The 24816-nt window shown below is 38.7% G+C and overlaps 1 protein-coding gene across 1 annotated transcript in view; it reads left to right on the top strand.

Annotated features, from left to right (window-relative positions):
* The window catches only part of DPP10 (dipeptidyl peptidase like 10), a 194453-nt gene that overhangs the window by 139517 nt on the left and 30120 nt on the right, over window positions 1-24816 (top strand). The window contains exons 7-11 of the mRNA XM_066323135.1: window positions 12878-12998; window positions 15773-15927; window positions 18380-18477; window positions 21836-21959; window positions 24109-24147. Of these exons, the coding sequence (XP_066179232.1) occupies window positions 12878-12998; window positions 15773-15927; window positions 18380-18477; window positions 21836-21959; window positions 24109-24147 (537 nt within the window). The remainder of the gene's footprint in view (window positions 1-12877; window positions 12999-15772; window positions 15928-18379; window positions 18478-21835; window positions 21960-24108; window positions 24148-24816) is intronic.

Here is a 24816-nt window from a genome sequence, read left to right as displayed (position 1 = left end):
GCCCTTTTTCTCTGTGATCAGTCACCTTGTCTTTACCCTTTTGTAATGTTTGAGACTTCAGTTTCTCTTCATACTCCCTTCAATACCTATAGCCCCACAAAAATGCAAATATCTCTGAGACTGTATTAACGTGACACTGCCTTTTGTCAAAATTTTAGCCTTTTTTTTTCCCAGTGGCTTTCAAAGACTGTTTTAAATAAGACAAATAGTGCAGCAACAAAGTTCTTTGATGTTGTATTATTTTCCATGTACTCAGATAAGCACTGGACTAATTTTAGTAAATGAGGAATTAGCAGGATTGTTCTCCTGCAGTTACCTTACTCAACACATGCTTTAACAGCCAGTATTTGCTGAAAGCTCCATTTACTGTTTGGTCTATCAAGGTAATGTACAACTGCTATAAAACATGGTAATTTATCTTCCTGTAAAATATTTGCCATGTGTTTTCTTTTTGCATAATTAGTGCTGTGGGTACTTGGCACCCCCTCCTGGCAAGAACACTTGCATATGCAAATGGAGTAAAAAACTTAATTAATGCTAATGAAGTAAGTCCTAAATAAATATGTTTCTTCTGCTTTTTATTTTATCTGCAAAGCCTTCTGCTCTTTTGACTTACTGTATTTTAGATGAGTAGCTTAAAATTACATATGGAAATGTCAAAGCTTTATTTCATCTTTCCTTTTAATGGCTATGCTAATGAGGCAAATGGCAGTGAAACTCAGAGGAAAATGACTGCTTGAATTTATTCTGAAAACTAGAAATAAACAAGAACACTTCAATGTGACATTAACCTCAGGTATGATACCTCATTTAAAATGCATGAGGGGCTCAATTACCAAACTTCTGTAGTTCAAAGCACACATGGAGATCCTTTGTCCTGCTGAGGATGTTTCTCTGAAGGAAGGGAACTGTGGTTGAGCATTGCCCACCCAGCTGAGTCCAGAGGAATTGGAGTTACTTAAAAGACTTAAGTTAAGCTGTGTTCCTCCTAAGCTGCTGCTACACATTGTATTTTTCTCTTGGATTTGTCAAACTATCGTTGTAAAGTCTAATTTTTTTTTGCCTTTTAATTCAAATTATTTGATTCAAACTATTCTTGAAAGAAAAAAAACAAAACAACAGTATTAGTTGCTTTGAAGGTATTCTACTGAACTAGTTAACGTTTTCCATTATGGATTTCTGGATACTCAGTCCACTTAAATATGGATTGGAGCATTTATTGCATATTCTCTAGTTCAAAAAGTGATACTCCATCTGAAAGCTTTTGTTCCCATCTCAGAAAAGGGGAAAGGAGAATGCAGCCAGAAAACACAGGCAGTTTGGCAGAACAGGAGAAAATACAATGTTACTTATGAAGGTTGGGTATATTCAATAAAAAATTTGTGAGCTCTGGAGACCAGTACAGCATTATAAATGGAACATTATAAATGGAGCGAGGCTAAGCTGAGCAAAGAAGTTTCTTCATCAGTTTGCTTGGTGAAATACAACGGATGTGTTCCACTATCAAAGGCAGTTTAAAGTTATGAGTATTAAGGATTAGATATTGCTGGCCCCTTTTGGGAATAGCCACTTGGCTGTATCTGAAAGAGGTGAAGAATAATGAGAAAATCATATGTTTTATAGGAGCATTATTCCTCTACTACTGTTTTTCACGTGGGACAGTAAAAGGCCCAGCAGCTTTACAGTGAATAAATCGAGAGGGGTGATAAAAGATGTCTCCTCTCCCTGGTTCTTGTTCTGTTATCACTGATCTAGCATGCAGCTAATATTTGAGTCGGTATGGAAGCCCTGCACACAAGTAATACTTTTTTTTTTTTTTTTTTTAATCCAGAAGCAAATTCACTGGAAATTTGATATATTGCTGTGCTAAAACTCAGATTATTTCTTCACATGGTTAGTTGTGTGGATGTGTATATATATATATATAAGAATGTATATATATGTATATATATATATATATATATATGTATTTGTTTATATATGTATGTATGTATGCATATTCACACACAGTCCCACAAAGACACAGAGAAACAAGTTTAAACACACATGTTTGGTAGGAGCAGTCATAAGGACTTTTCTCTGCAGCAGCCTGCAGGGAGCAATGAAAGCAGCAATATTTCTCATTGTATTGTTCAACATGTCTGTGTGTAACAAAGCATATCTGAATATTCACACTTCTGTCTGTTAGCTAATATTAACTGCAAGTCCAATGGCTCATAAAATAGGGCTGCTGTGCTTCTTGTGTGAAAAATGTGTGCCTTTCTGTAGTGCAGAAACATGAAAATTACATTTCAGAAGTCTAAAATTCTTCGGAAATAGCCACCCATAAAAACTGTGAAGCAGAGGTTGAAATCTGATGGAATCCTCTGTTAAACTGGAGTTGGGAAAGATTGGGTTTTATTATGGACTGTATTTCTATACAACTCCAAAATCCTGCCCAGAACCACTGCATGCTTACCTGTGTCCCTGGACCATATAATTATGTAGTCACTTCATATTTAGTGACTAAAAAAAGATACACCACAGGATGGGATGGAAAATTTGTCATATCCATCTGTTGGTAATGTAAAGTAAACAACGTTTTTTTCTGGCAAATAGAAAAAAAGAGTAAAAAGCAAAACCGAATAAAGTAGCTATATTCCATGCTCCTTAACACCTTGGAAAAGAAAGATTCCAAAGAGGAGGGCACTAAAATGTTAAAACAGTAGAGTCTGAAGATTTCTAATGCCTTTCTGGTTCAGGTGGTTCAGGTTCTATGCCAGAGCTTGTTCTAATCAATTGTAAATGTAACTTTTATTTACCTTTAGTAAAGTGCTTGGCAGAAGACTTGTAAAAGACTTTGGAGTTTCTGGGGTGGTACCAGTGCCTACAGAGTTCTGCTGGGAATAGACTGAAGTGGCAAAACCAACCTGACACAAACTCCGCTGAACTCTTGCTCTGTGGCACGGTTCTTCCACCTCTTCCATTTACAGGTTCTGTTTGCTGTATGTTAAAATCTATTTTCTCATTCAGCGTGTAACAGCCATCAGAAATGCAGACAGGTTTCTGTCAGTGGAAGTGATAGTGACTGTGCAAGGTTGAACAGCTTTGGGTATGCTCAGTTCTCCTGGCTATTTCTCTCTATTTTAGCCTAGTCCCTCTTGAAAAGGAGACATGAAATTCCATCATCACCAGCCCATATATATCCTTGGTTATTTCTTTCTCCCTGCAGTGGGGTTATGAGTACCCCACTGTGTTTGTGGTGAAAGATCAGAGCTGATTTAACTTTTGCTGCACTGTGTTAAAGTGACTTAAGCTTTCATGGTGACTCAGCCTGAACCAGACAGTGAAATGCAAAGAACTGCTCGTGGATGTGTAGCTGTGAGGAATGTATCTCCACTGGCAGCTCCAAGGCCTGGAGAATAAGGATTAAAAGGTCAGGTGTACTGTTGATATCTAAGAGAAAACAATGCATTGATTTCCGTCTCCTTTTATGGCAGGAGACAGTGCATTTGCAGAAATAGAAGGGAAAAATTTTGTGTGGAAGGAAAGCAAATAGTGATTTTCAAGTGTTGTTTCCCAGACACTGAACTATCCCAAACAGATGTGCTGCTCTAAAAGCTAGTCAAAATTTCCTAATTCCTCCTTGTCTCATTCCTAATGAGATATTTTAAGACAAACTGTGTTTCTTGCATTGGATGTGCAGTGTGGAGTCTGTACAGGTGGATATCATTCACTAAAATTTTGGCCCGTCATCAAAACAAAGGGAACTTGAACCCTGTGTGCAGTGGGGAGATGAAGGCACGTGTCCCAAACAGCAAGATGGGTGGGTCAGCAATGGCAGCTGAAAGCACAAACCTTTGTGTTCAGCTTTTTTTAGATTTCTCGTGTAGGAGATGCTCAGAGGCACCCTGGTCTGTTGTATTTCATACAAAATTCTCAGGGATTGCCCACCACTTTGAAAATAGAATTTTCAATTCTTTATCTTATTCCTTTTGTTCTTGGAGTTATAATGCTACTTCCTTACATTTTGTCAAAGAAAACAGAAGATTCCTCCTCTGATACAAAGCCCTTAGACCCTTACAATTTCCTTAGATATTTTTCTGTCCCCCAGCTTTTTTTTTTTTTTTTTTTTTTTTTTTTTTTTTTTTTTTTTTTTTTTTTTTTTTTTTCCTTCTGGAGTAACTAGGTTGAAAAAATTTCAGTTTAGCTTGCTACGGTTTGATCTGTCTGGGTGTAATTGAATGCTTGGTATCAGTGTAAGATGAGCCTGGAATAACCAGAGATCATTTTAAAAGATTTTATGGTAAGGACAGATTATGATTTTGTTATAAGCTCCATGCTGCCTCATTAGTCAGAAGCAATCAGTGAGTGTGAGGAAGGAGGAGCGGGAATTCCTGAGCATGCACTGTCTTTGTGTAAGGCTGTTCTTCACATCACTTAGCCAAAGATTTCCTGAGCAGCCCAGTCCTCAGAGACATTTTGCACAGTGCTGCAGCCAGCAGAGCTCTTCAGGCAGCTCCGTGTGGGAGGAGGCAGCAGATCCAGACCATCAGCTTGGGGGAAAGGCAGTCCTGCTGTGATCTGTGCAGCAGATTTATGAAGCAGCTTTCTGCGTAGGTCGTAGTTCAGATATTGTGCGTGATTTTATTTATATAGCTTATTACACTATGTTTGCTCTCCTGGGTAAGCTGCCATGGGATGAGGCAGGGTGTGAATTTAGTGAGCATCACGGTCCAATATCATTGGAAAGGCAACATAATTAATGTGTGTTGAAACAAAAGAGGGCAATGATTCCCTGCATTTATTGGAAATCAAGGACATAAACATTTGGGTTACCATGGAGTTGCTGATATTCTGAGTTCATGGCCTGGTTTATGTCATGACATTAGTAACTAATCTTATAGCTGCATTATGAGTGCATCCTTGCTATTGTTTACAGTGAATTTATAAACTATCTTAATAGCAATTAAATATAATAGCCTTGTAGATTGTTTGTGGTTGTTCAGAAACGATTGTGCTAACACATTACTGTGATGCAGTGGCATTAATCTAGACAGAAGAAAAGTGGTGCTTCAGTGTTCTGTTCTTCCTGCTATGTCTGGCAGCTTGATTACTGCAAAAATAAAATTAACATATTGTAACTGACATCAGAAAAGGGTCATGTATGACATCGGGGTGTCTGTGCTTTGAGGTTTCCATGTCTCCTCCTGATGAACAGCTAATTCCCCTCTGCCTTGATTGCAACATAATTAAACATTTAAAGATTCCTCTAAAAGGATTGTTGTGCAGGTCAATCACAACCTTTAGAAAATTGGTACCTTTAAGAGTGAATATAATTCTTACTGCTTACAATTATAATAATTTTGTTATTATCGATTATTTGGTTTCCACCTCATTTGCAATGTGTCTGATGATTTTTTGGACCATGGATCGTATAAGGGCAGATACTTCTCCACTGCCAGACATTGCTTAGGTAGCTCATGGTGCCTGTGGCGCCCAGTACCTGCATAATTTAGTGCTCTGTGGTGCAAGAGCTGGAGCAAGTCAGAGCTGAATGGCTCTGAAAGTTTTGTACCAGTGCAGATTGACCTGCAATAAAAAAAAAACAAGGATACAAAATAATAATAATAATAAAAAAAAAAACAAAAACAAAAAAAGCCCCAAAACAACCAAACCAAAAAAAAACCCCAAAAAACCCAAAAAAAACAAAAAACAACAACAAATAAAAAAACCAAACCAACCCTCCCCAAAAAAAACCACCAAAAATCGTTTGCTGAGCAGCGATCACAACCATTCAAGCACTCCTGGAGACTTGCAAAGCAGCTGTATTGCAAACTAGATCAGACATTGTAGCCTTCAATCCTGTTTGTGAGAGTTCACAGTCTAAATAGATACAGATATAATGTAGGGAAAAGGAAGAGGAAATGAGGCTGATTTGCTATACAATCCCGTAAAATTTCCCTTGAAATTGTCATCCTGTAACAATTGTGATCTGTATAGAAAATTTGTAAGAGGTAAGAAAAAAAAAAAAAGGCTTTTGGAAGAAGTCTGCATAATTGTAACTCGCTAAGTCGCTAATGAATGTTATTCTAACCTTCTAAATTCACACCTATGAAAGCTTTATAAGCCACTTTTTTGTGGTTTATATTATCTGAAATACAATAATTCTAGAGATGTTATATAATAATATATAATAATTCTCTAGATACTTCTAGAGAAATATAATGATTTTAGAGATGGCTGTGGGACATGTAGGAAAGGCATTAGCAGGATAATCTGTCCCACCAGTGAAATGCACTATGAGTGTTTGGGATGGAAGTTTGGCACCTTGCATTTCACTTGCTTCTCAATGAGTGAGTGTCCTCTTCATGACCAAGGAGCTTCTTCCACAGCTGATGACTCTGGCCAAAAATGTCAGACACCAACCCTTGATTTTGCTCCTTTTCCAACAAAGTGCAAAGTGCTTCCCAGAAATGTGGTTTGTCAATGTGTTTTTTACACATTGTGTGTTCAGTTCACCTCTGTGGAGCAGTAAACCAGTTCCTAATTTGGATATACTCCAGAGCATTGTCACAGGAAGGCTGGTGGTGGTCATGTTGTCCTGACCATGGGCAGGTTGAGTGACCCCTGTGCCAGCAGAGTTATGAGTCTCTAGATGGAGACTCTGTAGATAAAAATGAGCCAAATGACATCACATCCCCAGGTCAGCACAGAGCACAGGGAAAACCACCTCTTTCCTGCTCCCAAATAGAGCCTTGAAGGATTTCTGTGGCTCTCTCCAGCATGTGCCCTGTGGCTCTTGGCCACAGAGGAGCTTTGATACAGCCAGGAGGTTTGGATTGCCTTCATGGAGCTTCTAGCTTGGTACAGCAAACTTCTGTTCAATCCAGTCCTTCTGGATGATGTCTTCTTCCCCAAAGGAGCATTTAGCTTTACTGTGAAAGGGAAAAAACAAACAAAAATCAAAAGAAAAAAGGGGTTACACTGTTGTTGCATTGGCACACAGAACACATAATCTTAACTACACCTTGTTTTTCAGCGGGAATCTGCTTCAAGTAGAAAAGACTTTGGCAAGGAAAAAGAGCAGGAAGGGGTGCTCATCTTCTGTATCAGTGGGTATAATAATGGTCTGACAATCTCAGGTTAAGTCTGTGAGTCCTAGGGGTATAGTAAGTGAAACCACAGATGACAAGAAAATATTTGCTCAGTTTGGACTTGAAGAAGAGAGCAGATATTACACTGTGACTAAAAATAACAATCAGTGCCTCTCAGGAAAAAAATTGTCTATCAGAGCTTTGGAGGATGCTGAATGGTGGTAGAGAAAATATCAAGCCAGGTATTCATTTGAAAGCTATTGCACTGATAGATCCTAGGGGTGATTTGCAGTATTTTTTAAATTGGTGAAAACTGATTGTAAATTTCTGAAGTGGAGCTATTTCTATAATTTTTCAGATCTGTGAACCAGAAGGTAGAAACAAATACTTTAAATACTTGAATGAAAACTAAACTTGCTACTGTAATAGCAGCTGTTGAAAACTGGCAACCAAATTGTCCTGATGTGGATGTGGAGCTTTGATTTTAGTTTCTTCCTGCAATCCAAAGTTAGGTCTAATATTACTTACACGTTGAAGGAAGTGCATGGATATCTGCATTTTCTCATAATTATGGTGAAAGCAACAGTGGGTGTTGAGGCCACATTTTAGAATAAAAAAAGATTTTATAATAATTCTAAAGTTAATTAATTCATTTTATATGCCACTTACTTATTTCTTCAATGCAAAACCATGTTTTGTGCTGGACTTTCCATATGTTCTAGATCAAAAGGGCATCAACTATTTGGATATATACAAAATATATGTATGCATACATGTTATCATGAAATATAAACTTAGCACTGTCTGAAACTGGAGAAGTTGTGTCTTAATCTCTTAGGAGCAAAGTACAATATTTGCAGGGCAACTAAGAAAATAGCCTTTATTTGACTTTGTTCTGCTCATGAATAGCTGATATTATTTGTATTAATGGTTTTTAGCGAGAAAACATATTTGATCTGGAAATCTTAGCGAGTGATCTGACTGGGGGCAGCTGGATTTGGCCCTGGATAATGTGTGGTAAGACAGGAGACAAAACAAATGGTAAGAGGCAAGGCCAGATGGAAAAGCATCTTGAAGCTTTTGAAGAATTAATTATCCAACTAATTGGCTGGCAGTCTCACAGGAAGGGACGGAATTTTGCTGAGTGCTTCGGAAAGCAGCAAGTGGGATGTGTGCTGAGGGGCAGCCGTGTGAGCTGTCTGTGTGCTGGTTCCTGCAGCAGGAATGTTCCTGCCCCTCTGCAGAGCCGCAGGGGAAGCTCAGAGCTCTGTCCATGGGGTGCTGAGCTCTGAGCTGTGCTGGCCCAGAGAGGGTGAGCTGCCTGTCCTTGCCAAGGTCACACAGCAGAGAGCCAGGGCTGAGGAGGCTGTGGGTTGGTGTCTTCAGCGCTGTCATTAGCAGCTGCAGGAGCTCTGCAGCAGAAGCACCTCCTGAATGCCTGAAGGTCTCCTTCTGGGCATAATCAGAAATTCCTGAGCCTTGTCACAGCTCATATTTTCCGTTTGAGAAGTAAGGAGGACTGTCACGTTCTCTGGGGTATTAAGTGGGAGGGCTGAAGTTGTTCCTGATTGGAGCAGTTATTTATCTGTTTATTGGTCCCAGATTCTGTGGAAGAATCTGATGGTTTTCTCGCATCAGAGGGAGAACTCTAACCTGTGCAGAAAGAGACCAGTGCTTGTTATACGGATATTTTTCTAACCAAAGATGTATAAATACAGGTGACTTCTTTGTTTCCTTTCCAGCTGCATTTCCTCTGCAGCTTTTAGAGTTTGGTTGGCCCTTTCTTTGAACAAGGTGATGAATCCATGCTCATGCAGTACCTGTGGACACACTTGCCCATTTCTTTCCTTCCAGTCTGTGCCACTCCCCAGTCAGCCTCTGGGGGAGGAACCTTCTTCTAATACACCTAAACCTCTCCTGACACAACTTCAGGCCATTCCCTTGGGTCCTGGTCACTGCACAGACAATGTCTGTCCCTCCTCTTCCCCTCACGAGGAAGGTTTAGCTGCAGTGGGATCTCCCCTCAGTCTCCTCTTCCTCTAGGCTGAACAGACCAACTCTGCTGTTCTTCCACCTAAAAAACCTGGGTTTTAGAGTGACGTCCAGCAGCTCTGGGCAGGCTGCTGCTGCTGCCCAGCTGGAGCCCAAAAGGCTCATGCTGTCCCCAAAAGCTGCCCTGCAATCAGAGAGGGGCTGAGTGTGGGTGTCTCCATGCAGGAGGCTTCAGTGGAGCACCAAGAGGGAAAAAAGTGGAGCGTTTTTCTGTAATTTAGCAGCTTTTCTCTGCCTGAAGTGTTTGAAATGATTAAAGACACACGGGGGGCCTCTCCAGCTCCTGGCACTGGGTTTGCTGTTCAGCTGGGGAGTGGATGTCTCTGTTTTCACAGCTGTCTGCCATCTGCAACCAACTCGGACTGGGTGCTCTGCTCCAGACCTCAGCCTGAAAATCCTGTCATTGTGAAACATGTTACGAACAGTAAATAAGTGTTTTGGAAAGAATTCATTTAGAGGAAGGTTTATGAAAAAATGGTTGAGAGGATGCCAGATGTGGAAGAATGAGATGGATTAGTGCTGGGGTAGAACATTAGAGCAAGGAGGGCCTCAAATTCTCCACAGTTGGTGGAAATAAATGTGATCATTACCAAGAATTAATATCTCACTAATCCAAAAGATTCTTGCAGGTGTTTTTCATTATTTGGAAAATACTTAATAAAATAATTAAACAAATTCTGTGGAGTTTTTCTCCATTTGGTTTAAGACTTGATGTGCAAAATCTCTAAGAAAACAGAAAGTCAGATAATTTTGAAGGCAGTAGGTTTTGACATTTACTCCAATTTACAGCATTATGAGCTGAGGGTCTCAGCTAAAAATTGTTTTAATTTTTTAAGAATACTCATGAAAGATGAATAGAAGAGAAGAGGTTAAAAAAAGCGTAATAATTTTCACATACAGTAGCATATCCTGGTTCCACTTTGTGCCTTTTTCAATTTACTTCCTTATCATCATACCTGAAAGCTGTGAAAGCTTTTTGGGCACAAAGTCACTGATGTATTCTTGAGAAAACCTGTCTGATACACAAGTAGCAACTCCTTTTTTAGCAGTTTGGGAAGATTGAGTAGTTGCAGTCAACATTTTAGTACTTGTGATGTAGTAAATAGACCCAAGTGTATACTAAGAAAAGCCTTTTACTATTACTTGCTCCCATATACCTGAGTGGAGAGACACCAGCAAGGGGAAGTTTGGTTTATGTGATGTTGCTCAAAACACAATATACAAAGTGATGGATTGTGTGAAGTCCCCTTCCTGGAAACTTTTGGGCACATCTTTAGTTCTACCTGCTGAAGTCAGGTAAGGCACATTCCTCCTTCTTAATGTCAAATTTAAGTAATCACTGAGCTCAAGGCTTGCAAGTAATCAGCTAGCTCAAGCTGCTGTGTGACTTTGAAGTTTTTCAAGAACTTTAAAGTGTTCCAATAGGTACATTCAAGGAAAAAAAAAAAAAAAAAAAAAAAAAAAAAAAAAAAAAAAAAGTGGGGTTTGGAGCAGCTTTCAAAGTTGAAGGGATATGTGTCAGGAGTGAAAGCAAAGGGAGAAGGGAAACTTTGGATGATAGAGTAGACTAAGATTGTGAGGATGTTCAGGGGGTGACTGAGGGCTGGTTTAGGATGGAGACAAAGGTTCTTTACAAAATGAATGAGAAATAAAGATGATACAGCCACAATCAATGGTACAACAGTGAGTATCCTTCAGAGATGTTTACTTATCTGCGATCTGTCAAATGGAATTAGCAATGCCTGCTAAGTGTAATAACAGGATTAAAAGCCTTCTCAGGGTTCAGTCATAAAACAAGTAATTCTTAATCCTGTACTTTGTCACTGATCACTTCAAGTGAAAGTTTTCACTGCAGAGACAAGACAATGTGGGTACCTTCACCATCAAGAAGACTAACAGCCTGAAAAGGGGGGAGAGAACAAAAATCATCCTCCTGAGCTTCAAAAATTAATTAGATTGATTTATTTTAATTCAAGAAGATTAAATAAATAGAATCATTTGACCAAGCAGGCTTTTTTGGTAACCTCTTGAAAACTGCTGTTTATATGAGAAGAGATTGTCAGCTGTAAGAAGTTGGTTCATAGGAAGCAATAGTGGGAGTGGTTCACTCATGGGAGTGGTTCACTAGTCTACCTGTAATGGAGTCTGATAGCAATAATTTTAGCTGACATAAATAACAAATGCTTGGCTAAATTATTTTAGTTTTCTTGGTTTAGAGTTAACCATGCCTTGTTTTCACTTGTATTCATTTCTTTTATGTTAGGAACAAAAGTGCATTTTTAGTGTGGAAATGCACATTTACAGGAAGTTCTTGTAGATGTTATTTCAAAAGCTTGATCCAGCCAGCATTCTCTCATTGTTGTTTTTTTTGTTTGTTTGTTTTTGTTGGGTTTTTTTTTGGCTGTACATGTTGGGTGATACATCAGCTTCCCAGAAATTTTCTGTACCAATATAATGCTCAGTACATGTGGAGTATTCAACATGGTTCAACAGTTTCTGGTTCAGTTTTGAGCTCATGGCTGTGATTTGAATTCTGACCATAAAAGACTTACTTCCAAGTCACCCCCAGTTCCCAGTAATGGTTAAAATCATTGCATTGCCCATGGTATGAAACAGCCTCAGCTTTATAGCTTTCTGCAGCAGAAATCATCAAGTGGCTACTGTTAAAAATCATTAGTTTGGGGACTCAGAGGGAAATCTATTTCAGATGGTAATTTAGAAGCAAAGGGAACAGCAGTAATAGTGATGATAAAACTTTGCTCTTTGGTTAGTATTTTCCCATAAGCCGTTTATTATAGAAGTATGAGAGAATAATAAATGGCCAAGCTTTTTAAATAGTCTTTGGTGGAAATACATTTACTTCCCGTTACACTCCCTGAGACACTGTATATCAGTGAAATGGTGTAACAAAATTTTCTGTGGCATTGGGCTTCTTTAGCCCTTTCACAGATGCCTTTTCTCAGTGTGAATTGAGGTGGCGCAGAAATCTTGCTGTTGCTTTGATTTTTGTGTTAAGCTGTGGAAGTGCGCACATGGCCACTGTGATTTATTGCACTTTGTCATGGAACCTGGAGCTCAGCCTCACAAAATGAGTGAACTTGGTACCCTTTGCAACAAAGTGAGCAGGGAAAGAAGAGCAGACAAGGCTAATGAGTGGCAGTGAAGAAGGAAAAAGGAGGATGAAGAGGCCAGACTTGAAAAATATAGATCATTTATATAGTACACTTGAGGTGAAACATTGGTGTGTCAGTCAGAAGTCATCAGCAAGCTGAGAAAAGTTAACTGCAGGCTGCTATTTGGTTTTGCTTCTCCAGTGTGTTCTCACACCATGATACAAAGCTGTAACTTACATTTATAATGTATGTACTATCCTGTATTTCCTTGCAGAATTATGTCTCATTTCACAGTTAGAAAACCAGATGAAAATTTCTTTATTCATTCAACTGTTGTAAAACTTGTCTCCTATATGATTTTGGGGAATGTAATAATATTTTTTTTAAATGAATAGAAGTATTTCAACTGGAAAGGCAATTTCAAAGGAAGGCTTTGCTTGCTGTAAGTATTAAAAGTTTGTTTAGTTTGACCAATTTTATAATAAAATGGAATATGAAGACAATGTTGGTGGAAACTCACGCTGAGTTATTCTGTAGAGTGTTCTGAGCCTGAGGAAATTACGTATTCATTGCTGAACATTCATTTATATCTACCAAAACATTGGTTTTTCTCTCCGTCTCTCTTACCTCCTCCAGATTTATATATTTGAAAATAACATCTACTATCAGCCTGATGTAAAGAGCAGCTCATTGCGCCTGACATCCTCAGGAAAAGAAGGAATTATTTTTAATGGAATTGCAGACTGGTTGTATGAAGGTAAGCTGGACGAATATTTCTGTTTATTAAAGCAGATGAAAGGTCGTTGTACAGATCCAACAGCGCGAATCTGTTCATTTCAGAAAACGCTGAGGTTGGGTTTGCTCCTTTCCCTTCTCATTTTCCTGCAGGATTGCTTTTGTATCTGCTCATTCTTTGTATTGGCTGCTGGCCTGCATACAGCAGTGTTTTCTGAGAAAGAGGGATTAATTTCCAGCCAGAATGTTACAAATGAATACTTGGTACTATGTAAAAGTGAGCAGGGAAAGGGCTCAGTTTGCTGCTTTTAGGGACAACAGTGATGATCCCTTTACAGTTCAAACATCCCCAGAGAAGAATAAACCCAAATTTGAGTGAGGGATAGCTCAGTCTGTCTTCTACAGCCAGTACCACAGAATGTTTCTCTCTGCACTCAAAATGCTTTTAACAGAATGGCAAATTCAAGGAAAAAGAAAATCTAAAAAAGGGAGCAGATTATCTAGCTTGGTATAACAGCTTAAAATTAACACACATTTCAGCTACTCTTGCTATGGGACTCATGTATTTTATCGATAAATAGCTTAGTGTTAAATATTCAGTTACCTGAGATATAGAATTTCTTGTGTGAAGAGTTTTTTTAGGAATGATGTTAATGCCATACAGCATAGAACTTCACCTTAAAAATCGTCTATCCACACCTCTTGGCACTGCAGTAGTTAGGAGCAAACAGCTCACCATGGGGTTGTTTTTATTTAAATCTCTGCCCAAGTGAACTCTGAAGTTAGAATGGTAATTTGCATCCCTCAGCCTGTATCTGAGAGTTTCCCATTTCCAAGGTTTCCATTAGTATTTTGAAATGTTTTAATGTGGCAGCACGTTTCAAAACAAAACAACAACAACAAAAAAAAACATGTTTTAAATGGAATATCATTTTGCATGCACTTAATAATCTTAAAATCCAACACGACAGCATGCAAATTGAAGAATTTAAGCGGATATAGCTCATTGATGAAGTATATCAAATTTTCGCTAAATCAAAGTGAAGTGAATAAGAGTCATAGCCAGGAGAACAAAAGTTTTCTAGTTTGGGACTAAAAAGTGTCTGAGGTGTGGGAGATGATCCCAAAGCCTTCCTCATTAAGCATTTCCTAAAGCCTTCTTTAAGTGAAGAAGCCTTCTTTGCTCCTTGCTTTCCCAGTTTTTTGATCCCAAGTGGGATGTTGCCTTTCCTGACTTGCAGAGAACTCCCTGGGTGCCCAGGGCTGCAGGCAGGCAGAGAGCTATTCCCAGTTCTAAAGCCCATGGAGGTCAGGCTGGGAGGGGGATCTGTCTGTGCATTGTTGAGAACCCCAATGTCTGTTGGCATGAAGGAACACACTGCTCCTTTCCCATCCACTTTCAGCAGAGATTTTTAACAGCATCACAAGCTGAGCAGGCTGAAAATTGTCCAGGTGAAGTTGAGAGATTTTCAGTTGACTCGAGCACTCTTCCTCCTTTGACCTCATTTGCTTTCTTTTATCATTTCATGAGTTTGTTATTAGCATTTTACCTTACAAAGCCTTTGGGAATAGCTTTTCTTTGTGTGAATAACCTTGCCTAAGTGCAAACAGTAATATTTTAAAGCAAACATAATTGTGATTTTTTTTTTTTTGCTATCTGATATTCACCAGTCATTCCCTGCTCTTCTCGTGTGTAAAAGGTTTTAGTTATCCAGCCAGGGAGAGAAGCATGACCCAGAATATATGACTTTGAATATAGGTCCCAGCTTCATTTCACCTAACCCTAGATGATTCAATCCATTAAGCTGCTTCAGAACCCTCAGAATCCGATTAGCAACTTGGAAAGTCTCTATTGACAGTTTAAGCAGTTTTGTTAGGTAGGCTCTCAAATTAGGTATGCAGCCAGGCCTTTTCCCTTAGTGCACTATTCTCAATTAGTTTTCCAGCCAAATTCTTCAGATTTAAATACAACATCCTTACTAAACAAGCCAACGTATCAAATACATAATGAAAATTCTAAGTCTTTTCACAAGTGGAAGCAGAAGACTTGTACAGAGAGAATTCAGAATTTCTCAGGAGCTCCTGTACTGGGATTCCAGGAGTTTGGATTCTGTGCCTGTGGTTGTTTCTGGTTTGTTTATTTTGACTGTGATATACAATAACAATGAATGTAAGAAAACATTGAGTGACATTCTTGAGAATTAGATGCATTTGGAAAGCAAATAAAATTTGGATAAAAATAAATGTCTGGTTCAGATTTTCAAAAAGTTTCACTCCAGAAAAACTGAACTTCCCAAGAATTAAAGCTGTCCACTAGACTGAGACAACAAAATCATAATATTGCACTTCAAAATGGTTATATAAATATGACTGTGTGAAGATCTGCATGTTATCATGTGCCACAACTCAGAGAGATCAGGTATACTGAAATTCTATATTAAGAGAACTAAAATAATTTGCAATCCCAAAAAATATCCCAAACCTACAAATTATTTAAAATTATTTAAAATTTAAGTAATCCACATGTATTGGAATGCAATAGAACTAAGCATATGTCAACAACAATCACCTTTCACATTTAGATGATTTATGGATGTTAGTGGAAGTTTGGATTTGAGGAAAATGCTTCAAGCTTTGTCCTTCAATGTTCCTTGTTATGCAGCCATTCCACCCAGGGTGATGTGAAATTGCTGAAATTACAAGTTGGCACAGGGTGAATAACTAGGTGCCAGCTGAACGAGCTGGACACTTACATGTGAGTTTTTTTATGGACCCTAAGGAAATCTGGTTTTGCAGAGGAGCTCCTTCATTCCCACATTGCCCACTGGTGGTCTCCAGACGGGGAAAGACTGGCCTTCCTGACCATCAATGACTCTCTGGTGCCCAACATGGTTATTCCCCACTTCACAGGAGGTCTGTACCCAAGGGGAAAGCAGTACCCATACCCGAAGGTAAGCTGAGTGTGAAGGCAACCCCCACCTCCTCTTCTGAGCTCACTGATAATATTCAGACATGTGGAAAGAGTGTTTCCAGACGATAACAGAGCCTGATTTTGTTAATGATGCTTTTTAGGAAATAATAATTACTTTTTTTTTCAGTAGACTGTAACACCTGAAAAGAAACTATTGAGTGAGGGGACAGCAGACTAACTAATTTAAAGTAATTTCATCACTGATATTTAGGCTTGGTAAAATCAATCCAGCACCTCAGTGAGAAGGATAATGCATTTGAAGGACTTTGTAGAAAAAATATCCAGCCCCAGCAGTGCTGGAGTCAGACACTCTGTGTGCAGAGCACAGAGCAAGTTCCTTCCCAGATACAGAGATCTCAGCAGATTGTGCTGTTATTAATAAATGTGACAGACTGGCATTGGGTAAGATAAGCCACAGTAACGTATTTTTAGGGCCATGAAAAAGAGAAAAAAAATTTAGAACTATCAGTGTTTTATAAGATTTAAAGAAGGATTTTTACATTTGTTTTGGAAAGTGAAGGAAATGCCCCCACAAGGGTAATGCCTGAAATCACTTCTCATTTTCTGGGGATTTTCTGGTGAGGTACCTCCAGATCTGTTGCTTTGATTTTCCAGTTTAGCCAGCCCTTGCACACAGTTTCAAAGTGCCTGGGTTCCTTTCTAACAGTTCCACTCATATATTGCTCCTCTGGCATTTCAGGAGAAGTTCATTTTCAGCTTTAGAAAATATTCCTGTTACCTTGCTATTCCTTTTACTACTTTTTGGTGATGAACCTTTATTCTTGGTGGCTGAACAGTTAAGAGTGTACCACGTACTTTGAAACAATAACATACATTATAAAAATAGAATATATCTCTGCTATGAAATAATACTCTGAAATAATGAAACAACAGTAATTTTGGGGATCGTTTATATTTTTGCATTAACAAAAGGCCTTGAGTGACAGAGCAAAGAAAAAAATAAGGCATATTTTTAAGTCAGCGTTGTAAACGAGAAAGGAGTAATTCTGTTTCATTAGCAATTCAGCATAAAAGTGATACACAATTCTACTTCAGTAATCTCATTAATGAAAAAGCATTATCTTTATTTAATGTCTCCATTTAATGCAAATTTAGCTACTTATTAAACATCATTAATTGGTAATGAAGCTGGTGGTGTAGCAACAAAGATTACAAAAAAGATTTGATCTTTATAATAGGGTGCAACCATCAGAGAAAATTATAACTAGGATTAAAAAATAAAATGAAACACACATGTTTTTGTGAACACTGGAACATGCTTATCCATGTCTGTGTCCTTGTCATACGCACAGACTGTATTCTTTAAAAAAAAGGTTTTTGAACTTTTTTTTTTGTCCTAGCAGTGTTAAAAACACACAAATGCCACTTCCTTGTGCTCCATACTACTCAGAAATGAGTGGATACAGCATTCAGACTTTATTTTGAGATAAACCAAATTTCTTAAAGGAATTTGTGGGTGAATCCTGTGGAGAGCCAAGTATACAGCTTTGTTGTTTACTGTAGTAGATCTGCAGAATCAGTGATTTTTGCCTTTTCCCTCCAGTATTGAGCAGGGTTCAGCCCTACTGAGGAGCACACTTCATTTTTTGTGTCCCAAGGGTGTTATGTAGTGTAATTCCTGTGCCATGTAACTGGAACTTGGGGATGGCAGGTCTAGGACAGGGATGTGGGAGCAGCAGCATCTCCTTGCAGCCCTTCAGAGCCTCTCTTCTTATTTCCATTGCTTTCTCTTCATCTCGGGAGCATCCCTTAGTAACGAGCCATGTTATGGGAGAAGGATGATCCCCACCTCCCCATAGCTCCTCAAGATTTATCAGACTCTTCCCAGTGGACATCTATCAAACTGCCACGTTGTTCCCCTTTAGCAACAAGAAGCATTTTGTTTCCCTTGGAGCTGGCCTGCCAAAGCAGCTGGTGCAGGCCAGAAATTGAGATTTTCAGCTCAGCAAACAAGGGAAGGAAGATTGAGGGGAAAATGGGAAGGAAAAAGAGAGAAGGGAGAGGAAGAATGCTGTCCCAGACTGAGGCAGTGAAGCTTTTCAGAAGGGACAATAGCATCTGAAAAAGGCTTAGCTGGAGGCTAAGATTAAGTCAGCTCAGATTCAGGAGCTGACTGTGTTTTGGCAGTGACTTCACTGGACAGGGAAAAGCCACTTCTAGTGCTGGTCACTTGCTCTGCACAGGAAGGTCTTCCATCAGGAAAGGGTGGTGAAGGAATCACCCAACACATATTTTTATCTGTGTGGTTCATGTGGCTATGGAATTAATGTTTCAGATTTAAGATACTTGAACTTTAATAACTTTTCATTATTATAAAGATACTGAATTATGTTAACAAGCGAATCTGCTTAGCTGTCACTGACTCAGTGCCTCTAAAACTCCTATTTATTTTTTTTTTTTCTTTTCCAAAGGCAGGTCAAACAAACCCCACAGTAAAGCTGTTTGTAGTTAATCTCTATGGACCAGCACATACCCTGGAACTGATGCCACCTGACAGCTTTAAGTCAAGGTATGATGAAATTATTAGTGTCGACTGGAATGCTTACTGATTGTGTTAGTAAGAGAAGTTATTTTGAATGAGTTGAGCATTTTGAAGTATTTTCTATTGATGGGCGGCTACTTAAAAACAAAATCTGCTACTGCTTTCTAACACTTCATTAATTTAAACAGTGCTATAAGATCTGAAAGAGATTTCTTGCCATCAAGATCAGCGTCTTCACTCTCCTTAATGGCAATAAAGTTGAACTTTAAGTGTCAGAAGGCACAAAGAAGTTAAGCAAGAAAGCAATGTGTAAGAAAAAATCCCCAAGGAAAAGATAATCTTGAAAATGTTGTTCAAATGTTGTGGTTTCACTTCAGGATTTTCAGATTCATTCTGTCTCCTCAGCAGATGGAAAGTAATAGTAGACTCAAATATGAATGTTAGTATCTTAAAACATTTTTTGTCTTCTTGAAGCTGAAGCCAAATCTTTGGGTTGTCTTTGGCAGTTCTTCATAAAGATATTGATGTTGTTGTTGTTCAATTGATTAAAGTTCTGGCTTGCTAGTGCATGAGAAGACTGAGTAAATCTATTTAAACCTAGGGAAAAAAGGTTAATTTCTTCTTCATTTTAACTGTTAAAGTATAACATGCTGCAAAGCTTAGAAAGATTAGAAAGATTGTATAATTGTGAGCCAGTTTTACTGTAAATTGTGAATTTGACTCAGGATTTTGGTAACAGTCTTCACACTGGTCATCAACCTGTATATGTCCATATATGTAGATGTGTGAAAAATGTGCTTTAAGCAGGCTTTTCTAGAATGAAACTATTTGAAGCTTGTAATGATTGGAAGGAGTTTTTCTTTTCCAAAGTATGAGCTTTTTTAGTAAAGATAATAGCTACCTTTAGCAGTCAATTTATTTCAGTGCATTTCTAACCCTTTCATTATGGAGTCATTAGTAAATAAGTCATGGGAGACTTTCAGAATTAAATTGAATGGTTCATTGTCCCATGTAGTTTTAAGGATCTTTCAAGGCCAAAATATTTTAGAAATTGCTATCGTGCTGGTCATAACCATCTGCTGTTATGGAGAGATTCTATACAGAGAAACCACAGAAATGGGGAGGGGAGAGGGAAGAGGGAGGGGAAAGAGGTTCTGTTGGTTAACCACAAAAAGTAACATTCAGAATCTCAACTTGTCCCAAATTGTGTCTGGTGTAGGACATTTGAAGACATGAAACTGTTTCTTTGATTTTTAGGGCATGTGGGAACTTCATGTAAGATTGAATAAATTCAGTGAAAAATTCAATGAATAGATGCAATGAAAAATTAATTTTCTTCTTTTAGGGATCCTGTAAAGGTGGTTGGTAATATGTCCCAAGTCCTGTTCAGGCTATTCTGATATAAAGATAGGAATAGCACTTGTAAATTTTACTCCTGAAAGTTTAATTCTGTAGAAAAATTTGCCACTGCTGTTAATGCCACAAAATGACTGACAGTCTTCCTTCAGATTTGTGGTTGTATTTCATGCAATTATTCTTTCCCCCTTGGTGCTTGCATTTCATGTGTACAGTTATGATTTCTTCAGTGACCAACATCATTTAATATTTTGCTTCAGTCTTTTGTCCAGAATACACTTATTTTTTTCCTATTTTAAGTGGGGTTATGAGGAAGCTGGAGGTGTATACAGTAGAGCCTGAGGAGTTTGGAGACACAGATTGCTCTCCTGCTTTGTCACCTGGTGTCATGGTAGATCTTGTTTTACTTGTGCATACATTTTTGCCCCTCAGTAAGATTAACCATTTGTTAAAGCATAAAAAAGGAGGAAAAAAAAGAAGGTAAATATCAGACTCAGAACACACTTGAAGTCCCCATTTCTATTTATCTTTCTGGTATCCAGATGTGAAAATATCCGCTTTACTAGAAGTCAGGTGTGAAAACCAGAGGAATCTGTGCATGCTGGGTTGTTGAGGTGTGTTCTGCCAACACAGCACCAGGCTGGGTGAAGGCACAGTGCACTCCCATCTCTGCCTCTGCTGTGTGAAGCTCTGCATCTGGTGCTGCTCAGCGTCTTTGATCCAGTGAGGAGGCTTTGGAATGTATAATTAAAAGCCTGTTGTCAAAGAATAATGAGATCTCTATCAGTAACAGATTAAAAGCCCAATTATACTCAAGTTAAGCCCCTTGTTTTAAAGGGGAGTGTGAGGTTTTTCCAGACAAGCTTGCTCCACTGTTGGACATAACTCAGCTGGGCTCTGAGAGCTGCCAGCTGCCACCAGTGGGGGAGAGGAAATAGCTGAGCTGGAGTGACAGACTGCAAGAGGTCCTCTCTTGCCATCCCCAGCCTGACAGCCCAGCAGGGTCTTGGGAGGAGGGAGGAACCCAAACTAGAACAGTAGAACCCCTAGAATCCAAGCTAGAACCATGGACATCTGAGCTAGAACCATAGATCCTGGGCTAGATCCCAAGGTAGAGCCATAGAACCTGAGCTAGAACTTTAGAACCTGAACTAGAATCCTAGAACCTGAAACCTGAACTGGAACCTAGAACCCAGACCCTAATCTGAACCTGAAGTCTGAACCCAAACCTGAAGTCTGAACCCTAACCCAAGCCCAAATTCCAACACCCAAATTAGAACACTAGACAACTAGAATGCTAGAACTCAAACTAGAACCCTAGAACACTAAAAAACCCCCAGAGTAGAACTTTAGAGCACTAGAACCCAAACTAGACCCTCTAGAACCTGGATCCTCCATACCATGGGCCCAGGAAGCCTCACGTGCTCAGCCAGGGTTGGTGAGGGACAGACAATTTGGCTGATATTATGAGCTGTTTGTTAAAACAGAGACAGGAACAGATTGATAGTGAGAGGGACCTCCCTTTTATCCAGAAGTCCTGTTATGAAATAATTGTTATTTTATAATTTTGAAGTGGGCTCTAGCTGCACTCTAATAATTCAGAACTTTTTTTTTTTTTTCCCCTTTGACAGTAGGACTGGATTATTTTGCCAAAAATGTGTGTCATCTGAAGTTATTTGTTGTAGGAAAAACCCTGGCTTCTGTGGGAATTCAGTGCTTGTTTCTGGGCTGGCTGGAAAGTACACAGTTCATGTGTATTTGCAAGCATATGTTTCACAGTTGGTAAAGTTTGTGTATATATGCAAAAATTTCCCAGGGGAGCATCACACTGAAGGACTGAGCCATAGCACTTGCAGGAACACAGATGCTGGACATTTGGGGTTATTTTCTCCATCCTTTAATACTGGCACTGTCATGCAGTACAAATTCAGCATTTGAATGAACTGCTATAAATGAAAGGGGTTTTTTCCTAAACTTGAATCTGAAATAGCAACGGCCTGAACATTGTGTTTTCAAATGTTTTGCTTAGGGAATATTATATCACCATGGTGAAATGGATAAGCAACACCAAGGCTGTGGTGAGATGGTTAAACAGAGCTCAGAATATCTCCATCCTTACAGTTTGTGAAACCACAACTGGAGCTTGTACCAGGGTAAGTTGGGTTTTTTTTAGTGTTGTTGGTTTGTTTGTTTTTTTTTCCTCCCCAAGGTGTCTTTTCAAGGTTTCTTCTGCATTTTGTTTTCATATTCAGGAAAAGATATTTGGAAATCAGTTTGCAGATGCAGTAGTTGCAAGCCGAATATAATTAGTCAACTGGGAGGAAATGGATGTGAGAAAATTCCAAATATGATGAACTGACTTCATGCAATTAGCAACTTTGAGTGACATTTTCAGAATTACTCAGCTTTGTTCATTTATTACGCTCATTGGAAGCTGCAGTTGCTGAACATCATGTACTTGGGATATAGCTAGAGCAGTGACAAGCTTGTCCTCTGACAGATATTTTCAGCTGACTGGTTTCTCCTCTCTCCCCCTGCAGAGTTTTGTTTCAGATCTTTCTGTCTCTCCCAGCACTTAAGGAAAAGGTGTAAAATTCTTATAACTCCTTCAAATTTGATTGGAGAATTAAAAACTTCAGGAAAAAAAAATTGAAAGTCAACAGGGATATTTCATTTTTTAATGTAAGCCAAACTGAAATACATTTTTCTCTTTGAATGCAGACACATTCCACCCCAAGACCCAGACTTTGACTCCTGACACTCCTGCATTACATCTCCCCATTTTTGCAGTCAATCTTCTGTCTTGAACACACTTGGCTGCTTTCCCATTCTGAGTCACAATCTCTTCCCAGAACCAGCTAAAAGGATAAATATTTTCTATGCATGCTGATATCAGTACCAACAGATGCTCCAAAGCAGAGGGTATAATTTGGCAGTGTAAATGGTTATGAGTGATTAATGTTGGCCTCTGAGTCAAAAGTGTCTGCTACTGAAGTCAGTCATATTGAAGCGTTAGAGATTATTTGCAAGCTTGTCTTCTTCTTTTGCTTTTTCCTGAGGATGCTTTTCCTCACTCAGGAACTGTGAATGAATCCCCAGAGTATGCATTCAGATTGTGACCATGGAGATTTGGTTGCTTTTCACCTGATTCTTGCGAGCCTTTTGTCTTTTTGTTAAGAAAGTTGGTCCTGAAGCACTGCAGCTGCTTCTGAGAGGGAAACCTTTCTGTGCTCCAAGGTCAATTGGAGTAGTTGGATGTAGGTATCCAGGGAGCTGTAATCCAGGACATAATGTAAGAGAGAGACACTGAGAAATCCCACTCCAGAATGCTTACAGTGCAGCAAAGGGCATTTTTAGGGGAGAGAGGAAGGGTGGTGATGCACTCTCGCTGTTGTGAGCACAGCCCAGGCCTGGCTCATCCTGGAGGGTTCCTGCACCCTCTGGGATAAGGTGGTGCTCTTGAAATCCCTAATGGATGAGGAAAGGGTAAATATTGTGAGAGTTTAGCCTTGTATCACACCATTTGATTTCAGCTGTAAACCTTTTTTTTTTCCTCCCTAGGATGTTGCACACGTCCTCAGTTTCAAAAAGGAATGTGTAAAACCAACTGCTGATATAGCTACAGATTTTCATTTTTCAGGCCATATACATACAGATTCTTCTATAGCCAATAAATTTTCATTACTTCACTGCAACTATGACAATTTTCAGCAGTTGATATATATTATATATTTTGTTCCAACAATGTGTGCATGATATTTGGTTGTTTTGTGGTTTTGTTTTTGGTTTTTCTTTTTTTCAAATGACATGATGTAAAATATGAGTATGAACAATAAAAACTCAGTAATTTGTTTTATTTTTGTTTTACAACCATTAAAAGCATGAGATTGTGATTTGAAAAGGTCTCCCAATTTGAGCCTGATGCTGGCTGTTTGCCCAGTGTTGATGAGGCACCTAAAATATCCAGTTGTCAGATGATGCCTAGAGGTAAAAAACAAATACAACTGCCTGTGTAAAGCTTCTTGATAGCTAATCAGAAAGGACTGTAATGGCATTCTTAATTCCCCTGTGGAATTCTACCAAAAACTCTGAATAAAGCAGCTGACTTTGTAATTAAATTATCATTTGTTTCCACACAAGTGCCAGCAAATGGATGAGGAGATTGTAACACAGTAGGAAAAATCCCTGTGAAATAGCTAGACACCTTTTGCTGAACGTGGGGAAAAAATTTTTATCCATAGCTCTTCCATAAAAGCAATTTTTCTTCTTTTTTTATTTTTTTTTTTTTTTTTTTTCTTTTAGAAATATGAAATGCAGTCAGACCTGTGGCTTCCTAAACAGGTACAGTATAAAGGCTATTTCTGGATGCATAATGCATAATTGCTTCATTGTCATTTTTATTTAACTGTGTGTTATTTTATAAGCTAATAAAATCCTGAGACACCTGTGAGGGTTTTGGAGGCAATATTCCCTTCAGTTTCTGGTCTGTCTGGATTCAGTTCAGTAAGCATTTAGATGAACAGCTGATTAACTCCTTAAGTCTGGGATGGTGGAAGACAGACCAGATGAATCCCATTCCAGTGAATTACTGTGATTTGTTTCTGATTTAAAAATGATCTCACCAAATTAAGGCAGAAGGAGTTCAAAGATTAGAGGTCATATGGGCTATACTTGGAATGAGAAAGTAAAATATTTCTAAATTCATACCCAGAACAATATGTTTAACTAATATATCAGCCAATTATTCCACTTTCATAGCTTCAGAACTGTCCAATAACTGGATGAAACACATTCTATTTAAACCACATTTCAGGCTTCATTTTGCAATGTGCAAATGAGAAATCATTTTAACAAAAAAACCCCCAATGCTTTTATAGCAAGCCACTTTGCTTTAATATCTCTGTGCAAAGGTAGACATGGAGAGATGGTATCACATCAGGCTGCAATTTGTGGTAAAGCCCTGATTCAGATAATCACTTCAATGAGCTTATTTTTTTCCATACAACTCTA

The sequence above is a fragment of the Sylvia atricapilla genome, chromosome 7, assembly GCF_009819655.1.
Source record: "Sylvia atricapilla isolate bSylAtr1 chromosome 7, bSylAtr1.pri, whole genome shotgun sequence".
NCBI classification, from domain to species: domain Eukaryota; kingdom Metazoa; phylum Chordata; class Aves; order Passeriformes; family Sylviidae; genus Sylvia; species Sylvia atricapilla.
This window is presented reverse-complemented; position numbering and strand designations above follow the sequence as displayed.